This window comes from Mastomys coucha, unplaced genomic scaffold (assembly GCF_008632895.1).
Source record: "Mastomys coucha isolate ucsf_1 unplaced genomic scaffold, UCSF_Mcou_1 pScaffold5, whole genome shotgun sequence".
Lineage (NCBI taxonomy): Eukaryota > Metazoa > Chordata > Mammalia > Rodentia > Muridae > Mastomys > Mastomys coucha.
The window spans coordinates 17,623,945-17,639,112 of record NW_022196911.1 but is presented as its reverse complement, the minus strand read 5'-3'; the positions used below and the strand labels follow the sequence as shown (position 1 = coordinate 17,639,112).

At 40.4% G+C, this 15,168-nt stretch overlaps 1 protein-coding gene across 1 annotated transcript; it reads left to right on the top strand.

Annotated features, from left to right (window-relative positions):
- The first annotated feature begins 447 nt into the window (after nt 1–447).
- LOC116076710 (zinc finger protein 431-like) lies at nt 448–5,098 on the top strand. Its single transcript, XM_031350516.1, has 3 exons — nt 448–583; nt 818–878; nt 2,489–5,098. The coding sequence occupies exons 1-3, from the start codon at nt 550–552 to the stop codon at nt 3,510–3,512; spliced, it is 1,119 nt and encodes a 372-aa protein (XP_031206376.1). The 5' UTR covers nt 448–549; the 3' UTR covers nt 3,513–5,098.
- Nucleotides 5,099–15,168: the final 10,070 nt, after the last annotated feature.

The following is a 15,168-nucleotide window of genomic DNA, read 5'->3' as shown; positions in this document are numbered from 1 at the left end:
GCTACCACATGTTTGCTAGGATTTGAACTCAGGACTTTTAGAATAGCAGTCAGTGCTCTTAACCACTAAGCATCTCTCCAGCCCTGCCTCTGCTGAAATTAAATTCATTTGCCAATCCAAGCATTTTGGTCATTGCTTTTTTTGTTAGTAATTTTTCCTACAATATCTCTGTGTGCTTACTGCTATTGATTTGCTTGCTTTTCTCTTTATGTCTGTTACTCAACTTTTCTCTTTCAAGGGTTTATTCAACTCAAAGTGTGAAGAAATGACAGATGGCAACCTCATTATTCAGTTTCCTTCTAAAATGACTTGGTGATCATGACTACATTATAATTTCTGTGTCAGGAAACAATTGGGAGAAGTACCAAAATTACTTGAAAATATGGTCAATGAAATATACATGTCTTATATTTCAGTATTATGCTTTCTTTTTTACATATAAATGGGACATTTTAGAACTCAGTGACGTATGATGATGTAGTGGTGAACTTTACTCAGGAAGAATGGACTTTGTTGGATGCTTCTCAGAAGAATCTTTACAAAGATGTGATGGTGGAGACCTGTTGTAACCTCACTGCAATAGGTAAGACTGTGAATGTTGTTTCCCCTTTTAAAATAAGGGGGCAAATGTATTTTTGTTGTTTTGGTTGTTTGTGTTTGTTTTGCTGTTATTGATGCACTTTTATAATTTCATTTGAGAAGGAGGAAGAATAAGGTGAATGACTCAGGAATGTTTGTAAGGAATACTGAAGATAGTTTCTTAAATTTTGCCTAAATTCCAGTGATATATTATACCTTTTATGATACTGTGTTTCAGGATATAATTGGGAAGACTACAATACAGTAGAACTTTGTGAAAATTCTGGAAGACATAGAAGGTAAATTTTGTGCATGTTGATAAAAATATGGCCCTTAAAAAATCTTACTGTGTTTTTGATGTTTTAGTTAAAAGCAAGAGTGTAAATTAGCACAGCTTTAAAAGATATTTATTATTAAATTCTCCCAAATACAGTACCTTAGTGTCAGGTACTGATCTATGTTTGCAAGGCTTTCCTATAAGACAGAAACCATGGAAACAATGCCTTAAGAGGCAGTACCATTTCAAACACAGCCCCATTTAAGGTACACTGTAAAACTGCCAGTAAGTTTAGTCTCATACCACTCAGATAGGTCAAAAAGTATATGCATTGAATACATAATAATTATATCTCCAAAACTGTGTGATATATAAACAGTGCATAGTATACTGATGTTACTCATACACTTGTGGCAAGGTTGCTAAGGTTATTAAAAGTGGAATTTCATGAGAAGTAAAAAAGTTGTTGTAGAGAAAACTTAATCCAAATACCACATGTTTATGAGGAACATACAGTGTTGATATATTTTATTTGTTATTCTTTCTTTCATAGGTGTATTATGGGGGACAGATATATCTCCATCTGTCTGTCTGCCTGCCTATCTATCTATCTATCTATCTATCTATCTATCTATCTATATCTATCTTTTTGTTGTTGTTGTTTTTCAAGACAGGGTTTCTCTGTGTAGCCCTGACTTTTCTGGAGCTCACTCTGTAGACCAGCCTGGCCTCAAGCTCAGAAATCCACCTACCTCTGTTTCCCAAGTACTGGGATTAAAGGCATGCACCTCTATTGCCTGGCTCTATCTATCTATTGAACATAAAATATACAATCCTCTATCCCTAAGGGATATTGAAATAAACAATATACCTCTCTCTCCCAGGACAATTAGAAGATTTATAGTTTTCCCCACTTAAAGTAAATTTGTTGTAAGTTATGAAGGTTTACAATTAATTGATTTTACAACTTCATTGTGAATATACCAACAAACTCAGACTGCAGAGAATCCCTATGAGTAATAGTCATGTAGAATTTTCCGTTTGTCCTATTTAACTTCACAAATATTATATGGCTTACATCAGAAAATTTATGACTGCAATCATTGTGGTAAATCTGTGAAGGCTTGCATATTTTGTCAAATATGTGAAAAACCTAATATAGGAAGGGATCCTAACACATACTACAGAGAAGCCCTACAAATGTAACCAATGTTCTAAAGCCTTTGCACATCATAATAGTCCTCAAATGCATAAAAGAACACATACTGGAGAGAAGCCCTATGAATGTAACCAATGTGGTAAAGTTTTTGTACAGCACATGTACAAAATTTTGAGCCATGTAATAAAATAAATGCTCGTACCATAACAGGTAGCTTTAAAGATGTAAATTATACCCATAATTAATCTAACCACCATGGATATAAACAAAGTGATAAAACTGTATTTTTTTTCTGATTCTTCTTTACATTTAGAAAAGATTGTTAAATTAATTCGTAGATAAATGATTCATTAGTAAAATGAATAGGGTAAACCTTTCATATGTGCCAATTACATGCAAAGGGTTAAATGAAGACCTACTGTAGAGAAACTGAATACATCCAATGTATTAAAGTATATTCATTTATATCACAGGCATCTTCAAAGGGATGAACCAAATAATACTGGAGTGAAACCCAATGCATATATGCAGTATGATGAAGCCTTTGCAAGAAACAATCATGTTCAGATACATAAAAGCACATGCAGTAGATCCTTTGTGTCTTATAGTGGTCTTCGAATTCAAAGAGAAACACATACTGGAGAAAAGCTCTATGATTGTAACCAATGTGGCAAAGCCTTTGTAGAAAAGAGTCATCTTCTAATGCATAAAAGAACACATACTGGAGAGAAAACCTATGGATGTAACCAGTGCGGTAAAGCCTTTGCATGCCACAGCAATCTTCACAGACATAAAAGAACACACACTGGAGAGAGACCCTATCACTGTAATCAATGTGGCAAAGCCTTTACACGACTCACTCATCTTCAAATACATAAAAGAGTACATAGTGGAGAGAAGCCGTATGAGTGTAACCACTGTGGTAAAGCCTTTACAAGTCCCCATGTTCTTCAAATGCATATTACAACACATACTGTGGCGAAACCCTATGGATGTAACCAGTGTGGTAAAGCCTTTGCGTATCACAGCAATCTTCAAAGGCATAAAAGAACACATACTGGAGAGAAGTCCTACAGATGTAATCAATGTGACAAAGTGTTTTTACAGCACAGTAGTCTTCTAATGCATAAAAGGACACATACGGGAGAGAAGCCCTACAAATGTAACCAATGTGGTAAAACATTTGTACAGCACAGTACTCTTCAAATACATAAAAGAACACATTCTGGAGAAAAACCCTATGAATGTAACCAATGTGGTAAAGCCTTTGCATCTCTTGGCAATCTTCAAAGGCATAAAAGAACACATACTGGGGAGAAACCCTATTCATGTAACCAGTGTGATAAAGCCTTTGCAGAATACTGCAATCTTCAAATGCATAAAAGAACACATACTGGAGAGAAGCCCTATGATTGTAACCAATGTGGCAAAGCTTTTGCACAACACAGCCATCTTGAAAGGCATAAAAGAACACATAGAGAGAAAACCTGTGAATAACCAATGTGGTAGTGTCTTTACATGTTTCAGCCATCTTCAAAGGCATAAAAGAATGCATACTGGAAAGTAGTCCTATGAATATAACCACTGTGGTAAAGCCTTTGCATGTTACTGAAATCTCCAAATACATGAAAGAAGACATAATGAAGAGAAATGTTATTGTGGTAAAGTATTTATACAGCACAGTAGTCCTCAAAGGCATAAAAGAACACATAGTGGAGAGAAACCCTATGAATGTAACAAATGTGCCAGTGACTTCGTAATATACACATCTTTAAAGTCATAAAAACATGCACACATACTGGAGAGAAACCCTGATAATGTAATGAATGTGATAAAGGCATTGCATGTTATGTTGGTCTTAAAAGGAATTTTTAAACACTTTGTTGAGTGAACCCTGTATTTTTTAATTAATTTAATAAAGCCATTTCCTAATAGTCACCTTCTAAGGCATGAAAGGAATCAGTGATGAAAAATTGTGGCTGGTATTTCTGACTCTTGCTTGCTCTTAAGATGCTGTTCCTCCTACTTAATTGTGTTGCTGTCAGCTTTCATGTGGGGGTTTGTCCCTATTTTTATTGAAACATGGTTTGCTTTGTTTAGTTGATATCCCCAAGAGACCCACTCTGCTTTGAGTGCAAATGGCAGAGTATCTGTGTGTGATGATAGGTTGGGAGACATGCAGAGAAGTACAATGAGGGGGAACTGTGGTCCAGATATAAAGTTCAAGATGAGAATAAAGTTTAATTTAATTAATAAAAAAACTGCACACATTTATACACAGACATTCAAAACAAGATATGAATCAAATATATATTATGTTGTAAGAAATTAAGATAACATATATAAACTCCTCACTGTGAGTTTCCTTACTCTCAAGGAACATCAGCTGATATTGGTCCATAGGGGCAGTGGGAGCACAAAAAGCAAATGTGTGGTTCCAAAGCCCTGTGCTTATGGACAATGAATGTTCAATCCAGCACCAGCTGCCTAGAGTCAGATCGACTTTACTTGTGGTGAGTCAAGGCTTATATAATTTGGAGGACTGGTAACAGGAATATCCAGAATGGGCAAAGCTGAAGGGTTAGAGTACCCAAATGCCTCATTAGCATGGGTAAGCATACGTATGTATGTATATATGTACGTATGTATGTATGTATGTATGTACGTACTTATGTTTGTGTTATTTATCTATTTACAGTTCAGACTTTATCCCTTGCCGGGCCACCCTCTGTCAGTTCCACATCCACAACTCCAGCGGTAGTCTCCAAGAGGATGTCCCCACTCCCCTCACCTCACCAGAATTCCCCACTACCCATGGCCCCAAGTCTCTAGAGGGTTAGGTTCTTCTTCTCTGACTGAGTCCAGACCCAGCAGTCCTCTGCTGTACATACGTTTGGGGCCTAATCATCTGGTGTAAGCTCCCTGGTTAGTGGCTAATTGTCTGAGAGTTCCAGGGGGTTCAAGTTAATTGAGACTGCTGTTCTTCCTATAGGGTCACCCTCCTCCTCCTGAGCTTCTTCCAGCATTTCCCTAACTCAACCATGGGGGTCATCAGCTGTCCATTGGTTGGATGTATATATCTGGATATGGCTTTTTCAAGTGCTTCTTGGGTCTTTTGGAGGGCAGTCATGATAGGCCGTGGTAGTAGCTATTCCTGATTGTCAACTTGATATATCTAGTATGAGCTACAATCTAGAATTGGAGGCTCACCTGTGGTCCTGAACGTCAGGCTAGGAGATACAAGTTTCTGACCTGGATTTTGGCATGGAGATCTTGAGGCATAGTGGCTATGAATCTCAGGAAACTAAGGCAAGCAGACCTCTGAGTTCAAGGTCATCTGGACAAAGCAAGTCCAAGATCCAGTCCTGGTGGTATACACTTTTAATCTGGGCCACACCTTCTGCTGGAGACCTACATAAGGACATTGGAAGAATGCTGGAGTCGAGCCTCAACACAGGATTGAGTTCTCAACTAGAAGCGGGTATGTCTGGGAGGTGAATAATAAATATACACAGACTACTTTTTTGGGTACAAGCTGACTGGCAATTTTTCAAGGCTTAAAGTTTCACTCTCTCTTCTCTCTCATTCTCTACTCTTTCTTGCCTGCTCATTCCCTCTCAGCTTGAGGCTACACACACTCTGCATTCTTCTGCACACTCTGCTTTTCTCCTGTGCACTTTTCTTGAAGTCTCATAGTCATACACACCTCTGTGCGTTCCCCTTTCACTCTCACACACTCTTCACACACATGCACTCACATGCACATACACACACCACATGCACTCTCCTTTCACTCACATACTCTCCATACATGCCTCACATTCTCTCTTCCCTCACGTTTCACATGCTCTTCTCATGCTCTCTTACACTCTTCATTCGCTCTCCACATTCACCTCTCATACTCCTCATCACTCGCTCTCTATTTGCTCTCCACATATACTCTCTACATGCTCTCTCTCCTTTTTCTTGCCCCAGTCTTTTATTGATACTCCAAAAGCAGGTTAAAAAAAAAAGACATGGTATAATAATTGCTGAATCAAATACAAAAGAATAGCCACATCTCTCAAAGAATCAAGGATTACAATTGTTCCCCAAAGTTTCAAGCTTCCCTATTCCCAGGACTATAGCCAAAAAAATAATTGCAAATTTATCATTATTTAAACTTTAACTTATACTTCAGAGATCTGAGGCCAGCTACTTGCATTTTCTTGTGAAGCTTTAATGATAAATGACATGGGAAAAGCTGCCAGGCAGTGGTCAGAAAGAATCAAGTTAATTTGGGCCTATCACTGGACCTCCTCTTCCTCAGGCTCTTCTCAATTTTTGTTCCTGCAGTTATTTTAGATAGGAAAAACTCTGGGTCAGTTTTTGACTGTGGGATGGCAACCCCATCCCTTCACTTGATGCCCTCCCTACCTTTCTACTGGAAGTTGACCCTAGAAGTTCCCTCTCTCCACTTTAGGGCATTTTATCTAAGGTCCCTCCCTTTGAGTCTTCATCTGACATCTCTGGTACATTCTAGAGGCTCCCCCCACCACCTACCTCCTTACATTGCTTATTTTATTTCTTTCTTCTGGCCCTCATGGCTTCAGTCCTACCCCCAATACCTGATCATGTTCCCCTCTTCCCCTGCATATTGTCTTTTGCACCCAGGTCCTTCCCTCCCTCCCCACCCGTCCTGTGATTGCTTCCTTTTCCCTCCCATGTAGGATTGAGGCATCCGTACTAGGGCCCTGTTGCTTGATAGTCTTATTTCCCACTAGAAGTATTTTACAAAATGCTATTCTTAAGAGATGTACTTAACATAAGACATAGATTTTGCAAGACTACTCTACTCCAGTTTTATACTTTGTATTTCTCCTATCTTTTTCATCTTCTGCTGCCTTCCATTTAGGTCCCTTATATTGCAGAATAAAGTTGTTTCAGGGCACTGGTATACATACAAAATAGTTTTGTGATTATCTTTGCTGTGCAAACTCTCATCTGTCTAAATAACTAGACTTGCCGTCTCCTGTCCTTCCTTAAATTCCTCAAAATATTAACTGTGGTTGAAATCTGAAAAAAACATTTAAGGATGACAGAATACGTGGAATGCAAAATCTGTACTAGGCTGGGTCCTCTTTTTTTTTTTTTGGTTTTTTTTTTTTTTTTTTTTTGGTTTTTTCAATACATGTTTTCTCCGTATAGTCCTGGTTGTTCTGGAACTCACTCTGTAGACCAGGCTGGCCTTGAACTCATAAACCCACCTGCCTCTGCCTCCCAAGTGCTGGGATTAAAGACGTGTGCCACCAGCGCCTGGCGGCTGGCTCCTCTTTTAAGCTTAACAAGTGCAGCTGGCCATTGCTCTGTTGTGCTATTTTTGTTTGGTTATTTTTTTTTCTTTTACCTACACTTTATCCCCACCTCCCATTCCTGGATTCAAATTAGATAGGAGAGAAACAAAGAAATTAATAGAAAAGAAAGTAGGAAGAGCTGCCAGCACATGGGCACAGGTGAAAATTTTTTGAACAGAACACCAATAGCTTATGCTCTAAGATCAAAAATAAAGAAATGGGACTTCATAATATTGCAAATCTTCTGTAAGGCATAGGACACAGTCAATAGGACAAAATGGCAACCAACAGATTGGGAAAAGATCTTTACCAACTCTACATCTGATAGAGGGCTAAAATCTAATTTATACAAAGAACTCAAGAAGGTAGACTCCAGAGAAACAAGTAACACTATTAAAAATGAGTATAGAGCTAAACAAAGAATCCTCAACTGAGGAATACCAAACGGCTGAGAAGCACCTAAAGAAATGTTCAACATCCTTAGTCATCAGGGATATGCAAATCAAAACAACACTGATGTTCCATTTCATAACAGTCAGAATGTCTAAGATGAAAAACTCAGGTGACAGCAGATGCTGGTAAGGATGTGGAGAAAGATGAACACTCCTCCATTGCTGGTGGGATGGCAAGCTGCTACAACCACTCTAGAATTCAGTCTAGTATTTTCTCAGAAAATAGGAAATAGTACTACCTGGAGACCCAGCTATACCACTCCTCAGCATAAACCCAAAAGATGCTCCAACATTTAACAAGGACACATGCTCCCCTATGTATATAGCAGGCTTATTTATAACAGCTACAAGCTGGAAACAACTCAGATGTCCCTCAACAGAAGAATGGATACAGAAAATTTGGTATGTTTACATAATAGAGTACTACTCAGCTATTAAAAACAATGCCTTCATGAAATTTCTAGGCAAGTGGATGGAAATAGAAAATGTCATCCTGAGTGAGGTAGTCCAGACACAATGGAACACACATGGTATGTACTCAGTGATAAATGGATATTAGCCCCCAAACTCAAAATGCCCATGATATAACGCACAAACTCTATGGATATTATGAGCAAGGAAGACCAGGGCTTGCATGCTTCAGTACTGCATTGAGTGGGAACAGGATGACTGGGGGAGGTGTATTACCAGGAAAGGTAGAAGGAGGAGGTAGGGACCTAGGAGGGAGAGAGGAAGTTAGTAAATAAGAGAAAATAAGGGGAAAATAAGGGGGTAGTAACAGGTAATGGAGGGGACAGGAGAGAGGTGCAGAAGTTCAGGACATTGAATAATACGTAGCTGGGGTGGTGAGGAAATGAGTATAGCCACTGGAAGGTCCCAGATGTCAGGGAAACTAGAGGCTCCCTGAGCCCAACAGGGATGATTCTAGCAGAGAAGGGGTAATAGAACCTAGAGAGATCACCTTCTGTAGACAGGCACCACCCATGGTTTAGGGATAGGGCCACACGTATCTAAAAATGCTTAACCTAGAAGTGTTCCTGTCTAAATGAAGAACAGGGACAAAAAATGGAGCAGAGACTGAAGGAAGGGCCATCTGGGAACTGCCCCATCTGGGGATCCATCCTGTCTGCAGACACCACACCTGACACTGTTGCTATTGTCGTTGCCAAGAGGCATTTGCTGACAAGAACTGGTGTAGCTGCTCCTTGGGAGGTTCAGCCAGGAAATGACCAATGTAGATGTTGCTACTTGGAGACAACTATTAGACTGAGCTCAGGGATCTTGGTGGGGGAGATGACAGAAGTACTGGAGGAGCTGAGGGGGATTACAACCCCGTAGGAAGAAGAACCCCATCAGCAGGCCAGACTACCCAGTGTTCCCAGGGAATAGACCACCAACCAAGGAGAGTACAGGAAGGGATTCATGGCTTGGGATATTTGAGTAGCAGAGGATGGCCTTGTCTGACATCAATGGGAGGGGAGGACATTAGTCTGTGGAGGTTTGATGCCCCAGCTTAGGGGAATGCTGGAGGGGTGGGACAGGAGAGGTAGTCGGGTGGAGGAGAAGCCTTATAGAGACAAAGGAGAAGGAGGTGAGGAAGGCAGTGGGATGGGGGCTTCTGGAGGGGTAACCAGGTAGTGGAATATAATATATAATATATATTATATATAATATTAATATATAATGTATATTTGAGACATAAACAAATGGAATGATTAATTAAAATGACTTAATTAAATTAACATACTAGGGAACCAAACAAGAAGAAGAAAGAGGAGGAGGAGGAGGAGGGAGAAGGAAGAGGAGGAGAAGGAGGAAAATAAAACTGTTTTCCAAATTGTTAAGAAATCAAGAAACTCACAACACTTTATAGTAAAAATTCAGAATACGAAAATAGGTGAAGGTCTGTCATTTTCCAGAGAAACAATGTAATTATACTGAATAACTTCACACAATATAGATGACACAAATAAAAGGACACAGAAAGACAGCCATAGAAGTTCTATGAATATGAATTACTAGATTATAATGAAAAATCAAAGAAATTACAGTCCAAGGAGTCATCCTGTGCACTCTGTTTTTTCTCTTTGCTAATAATAGAAAATGGATTGGAAGTGGCAAAAACCCAGTCAACTGGATAGAATCAGGTTCCAGAATAGGAAAAGATTTTTTTTTTAAACAAAAATAAGATCTCAAGAAACTAGACTTTCCAACCCCCCCCCAAAATCAATTAAAATATATGATATAAATCTAAACAGAGAATTCTCAACAGAGGACTCTCAAATAGCTAAGAAAAAGTTAAAGAAATCTTCACCATCTTAGCCATCAGGGAAATGCAAATCAAAACTACTCTGAGAATCCATCTCACACATGTGAGAATGTCTAAGGTCAATAATACAAGTGACAGCTCATGCTGGCAAGGGTGTGGAGAAAGGGGAACACTCCCCCACAACTTGTGAGGATGCAAACTGATACAGCCACTACAGAAATTATTTCCTCAGTATCATGGTTCCTCAGAAAACTGAGAATGCATCTACCCCAAGACTCATCTAATCTGCTCTTGGGCATCTATCCCAAAGATGCTTCATCCTACTGCAAGGACACTTGCTCAACTATTTTCTTAGCATGGTTATTCACAATAGCCAGAAAGTGGAAAGAACCTAGATGTTCCTTAGCTGAAGAATGGAGAAACAAAATGTGGTTCATTTACACAATGGAGCATCACTAAGCTGTTAAAAAATTGAATTTAGAGCAAGTGACTACAAATAAAAAAACCCACAAAAACAAAAATCACCCTAAGTGAGGTAACCCAGATCCAGAATATGACAGATGGTGAACATTGTCTTATAAGTGAACGTTATTGGCAGTGGAGGCATACGCCTTTAATCTCAGCACTTGGGAGGCAGAGGCAGACGGATTTATGAGTTCAAGGCCAGCCTGGTCTAGAGAGTGAGTTCCAGCACAGCCAGGGCTACACAGAGAAATCCTGTCTCAAAAAACCAAACTAATAATAATAATAATAATAATAATAATAATAATAATAATAATAATAATAACAATAAGTGAACATTATATACTATGAATATAATAATCAAACTATACGAGCCCAGAATGTTTAAGTAAAGAGGAGGGCTATAGAAGAGGACATGTTTCTCCTACTAAAGGGGAAACAGAATAGTTTCTGCGAGTAAACTGGGATTTGATAGGAACAGGAGCCGGATGAATCAGTTGGGCAGGGGATGAAGTGAGAAATGAAAAGTCTGAAATGATGTCAAAATAACCTCAAAAATGATTTTGAAAAGTTGAAACAGACTTGATGGTCCAATATTCTCCATGGATTAGACATGTTCTCTAGAGCACAGCAGGTATTACTCACACCTTTTCTATCACACTGAGCAGATTCAGACAGGAAAAAGGGTATTCCTGTCAGGCATAGCCATACCAGTTTGCCAAGCTCTTCTGTGTTTGTTGGCCTAGTGTAGCTGCAGTGCCTACAGTAGTGTACCCACAGTAATAACTTCAGATCCTTATTTAAATTCTTGCTTGGCCTGGTCTGTGAACTCACAAAAATAGACATTTTGGACTTGAGTACCTACTGCTAACACCAACTACTGTCAAAGCAGGAAAGCTCACTCACCTTCCTCCCTCCCTGTCCCTTTCTGTGCTGTGCCTACAACAGCTTCAAAGGTGGTCAGTGAACTCAATTCTTACACCTCAATTCAGAGGTCCCTCTTCAATTCTACTCTTGCTAAAGAAGTCAGGGAGGGGGCTGGCGAGATGGCTCAGTGGGTAAGAGCACTGACTGCTCTTCTAAAGGTCCTGAGTTTGGATTCCAGGAACCACATGGTGGCTCACAACCACCCGTAAAGAGATCGTATGCCCTCTTCTGGTGCATCTGAAGACAGCTACAGTATAATTACTCTGGAGCGAGTGGGGCCAGAGCGAGCGGGCCGTCCTGAGTTCCGCAACCACATGATGGTTCACGGCCATCTATACAGCTACAAGGTTCTCATATAAATAAAATAAATAAATCTTAAAAAAAGAAGCCTGGAAGGTAGAAGGCCACACTTCCTTCTCACTGGCCAGTCAGTGCCTAGCCTGGAAAGAGTTGTGGTGCCTGCCATCCAGGCACTGGACAGCAGAGACAGGATTAGGTGTCCAAAGCAAGACCTAACTACATAGCATGGGACAAGCCTGAGCTACAGAAGCTATTTTTCTAAGCAGAAACAAGTAATCAAGCACTAGAGAAAAAGGAATAAAAATCTTAATGACCTGGAGTCATTAGAGAACAGAAATAAATAAGAGATTAGAGCAGTGATACATTTTTTTTTTTGTGTTTTGTTTGTTTGTTTTTCGAGACAGGGTTTCTCTGTGTAGCCCTGGCTGTCCTGGAACTCACTCTGTAGACCAGGCTGGCCTCGAACTCAGAAATCCGCCTGCCTCTGCCTCCCAAGTGCTGGGATTAAAGGCGTGCGCCACCACCACCCAGCAGAGCAGTGATACATTAAGAAAATAAAATTGTAAAAGTTATACCAACAACTGACTTGTGAAAAGGAGAAATCTAATTGAAAAGAAACATAGCTGTAATGACTGTAAAAAAGAAGAGGCCATTCCCTGATAGATGAAAGGGTGTTAACAAAGTACTGTTTGCCCTTTGACTCCCTTGTTCCCAGTTACCTGCTGAGATCTATAACCCGACACACACAGCTACAGCTAAACACCTGCTGTCTCAAGCCTCTGAGCTGACTTAACTATGTCAACAAAGCTTGTACATGTCTCCATTGGACAGTCCCCTAGTTGGAAATTCAATATGTATTGGCTCAACACATCCTTCCCAAATTTTACACCCACCAGTCTGGTCTGCTTTCATTCATATCCATAAATTAATACATGCTGGGAAATCACAAAATCACTACCCTGCCTGAATCAGGGCCTTCTTCATATTGGTGAACCCTGCAGATGACTCCCTTAAACATCAGTCTGTGAGCTAGCTATGGTCTTCATTCCTTCACCTTGCAGCATTCACAGGCAACTGCTCCTCATGTTCTGGTCTGAAGGCAGAAGCCATACTCCACAGGCGAATCTGTTTTCTGTTGCTGCGATGGACAGTTCACTACATGACTCAAATGAGTAATTTTAAAACTTTGTTATGATATATCCCTTTAACTTAAGGAATTAAATCATTTAATCAAGAGGTAAGGAAGGTCATTGCTCTGAGGAACAAGACTGGGATCAAGGTAACCTGAGTCAATACAGCTTGTCCCAGAAACATTTTTCTGATAAGCTGAAAATGCAGCTGTTCCAGAATTGCTGTGTCTTCCCAGGAAGAAATCACCCCACATGCAATTAAAAGATTAATTAAAAAAAAAACCTCTTTAATAGCTTGCATACAACTCTTGCTTGTAGTTACATTTTGAGAACCCTGGAATTTTGGTTTCTTAAAAAAAACCACAGAAGTATTTATAAGAATGTGTTTTTGTTTTAATGCCAGTTGTAGGGATGTGAGGCTGCTTCTGGCTGATGCAGGGATGTGTAGCTGCTGACCAGAATTTTCTCAAGCTCTACCAGAACCATGGTTATGCCAGCTACAGATTTCTGTGATGGTGACATACAGAATTGCACAAACTTTTCGGAGGTTACATAAATGGGAGGACCCCGAGGGGCAGTGTGGGGCATTGTTGGAATTTTAGGAAGGTTGGTTGTAGTTTGTTAGTAGCTGTGATCTAGCCGGTACTCTGCACTTTCCTTTTCAAATGGTTGTCACCAGGTGTCATTTTGCCCATGTGGCAGAACTGTGCTTGTCTCAAGAAGAAAGCTGAATCTTTATGACAAACCAGGCCTTAATGTTGATTGTGATCCTGTAGCTACCCACTGAGCCTTTTGTTAGAGGCCTGCTCTTTGACATAGGGATGGGCCTAGTGGCTAGTTATTAATCAGGGTTTTTCCTTTGTTGTGGTTTGGAGCCATATTTCTGGACAATCACTGTAAACAAACAAGTGTATCCTAGCAGTCTAATCTCTAACAGGCCTGGTTAGCATACTACTTATCTGTGGGGTGTTTTACAGGCAGTGTAATCTCTAACAGGCCTGGTTAGCATACTACTTATCTGTGGGGTGTTTTACAGGCAGTGTAATCTCTAACAGGCCTGGTTAGCATATTACTTATCTGTGGGGTGTTTTACAGGCAGTGTAATCTCTAACAGGCCTGGTTAGCATACTACTTATCTGTGGGTGTTTTACAGGCAGTGTAATCTCTAACAGGCCTGGTTAGCATACTACTTATCTGTGGGTGTTTTACAGGCAGTCCTCCCTCAGCTAAATTCTACTTGGTGTCACTATCTCCTACGCACTAGTAAATCCTTTACATCATCAAGTCTAGTTTTTTAGGTCACAGCTTGATATTGGATTGCTAGCTAACACATGAGATGTGTTTTGCAAACTCCAAGAAATGAACTCTGAATGGATCATACGCATTAAGGTTAAATACTAAGAGCAGAACTTGTAAAAACTAGGACTCTCCCAGTTTGCCATTCTGCCAAGGATGTTTCTACACACAAATCCTCTGTTCCAAATGCTCTGCGCAAATGCAGAGCCCCGAGTGAAGTTATTCAACAACTACCTGGATCCAGTGAGTGACTAGGACCACAGGGGACTTCACAAGTGGCACTGTCTGGCTGACAGTTTGCACCCAGCCCAGTGAAAGATCCATCACACCAGCTCCTGCTGCTCAGCACCCTGCTCCTCCCTTTGTTGGCAGTGACCCTGAGCTCACCGTGTAGCAACTTTGGGGCTTGCCAGTACGTGCTTCACAACACTCAGCAGCCGGCTCAGAGAACTTCACTCAGAAACACTCAGACTTGCTCAGTTACAAGGCTCAACCTACCCTGACACCCGGAAGAACCCTCCTCCTCTTCTGATTGGCAGGTTCACCTGGAGGTCCTGACTGGCCAGTGATCCTTGAGTGACATGAGTACCTCCACTAGGATTAGAGTGTGCTGAAGGGACATACCAGAGAGGTTCTCAGTACAATATTCCAGACCAGGGATACTCTACCAGATGTACAGAGATGTGCATTTCAGTAGCACTTGTGCCTGCCCTCCAATAGCCTACCCAGCTGCCTTCCCACCCTGCACTGGCAAGGACCTACCACTCTAGTTTTCACTGCTCAGCTGCCTGCTCCTCTCCTTTGTGAGTAGTGCCCCTGTGTTCACCAGGTCCTGATGAAAGAGTAAATTTGAGACTTGTGCTGGCTAATGAGAAAATTACAGAAAAACACAGTGGACCAAGGTTGAATATGTCCAAATAAGCCTGGGCAAAAATAAGCAAGCTGTTAAGACATTCTGGGAACTAGCAGGCCGGGAAGATATAG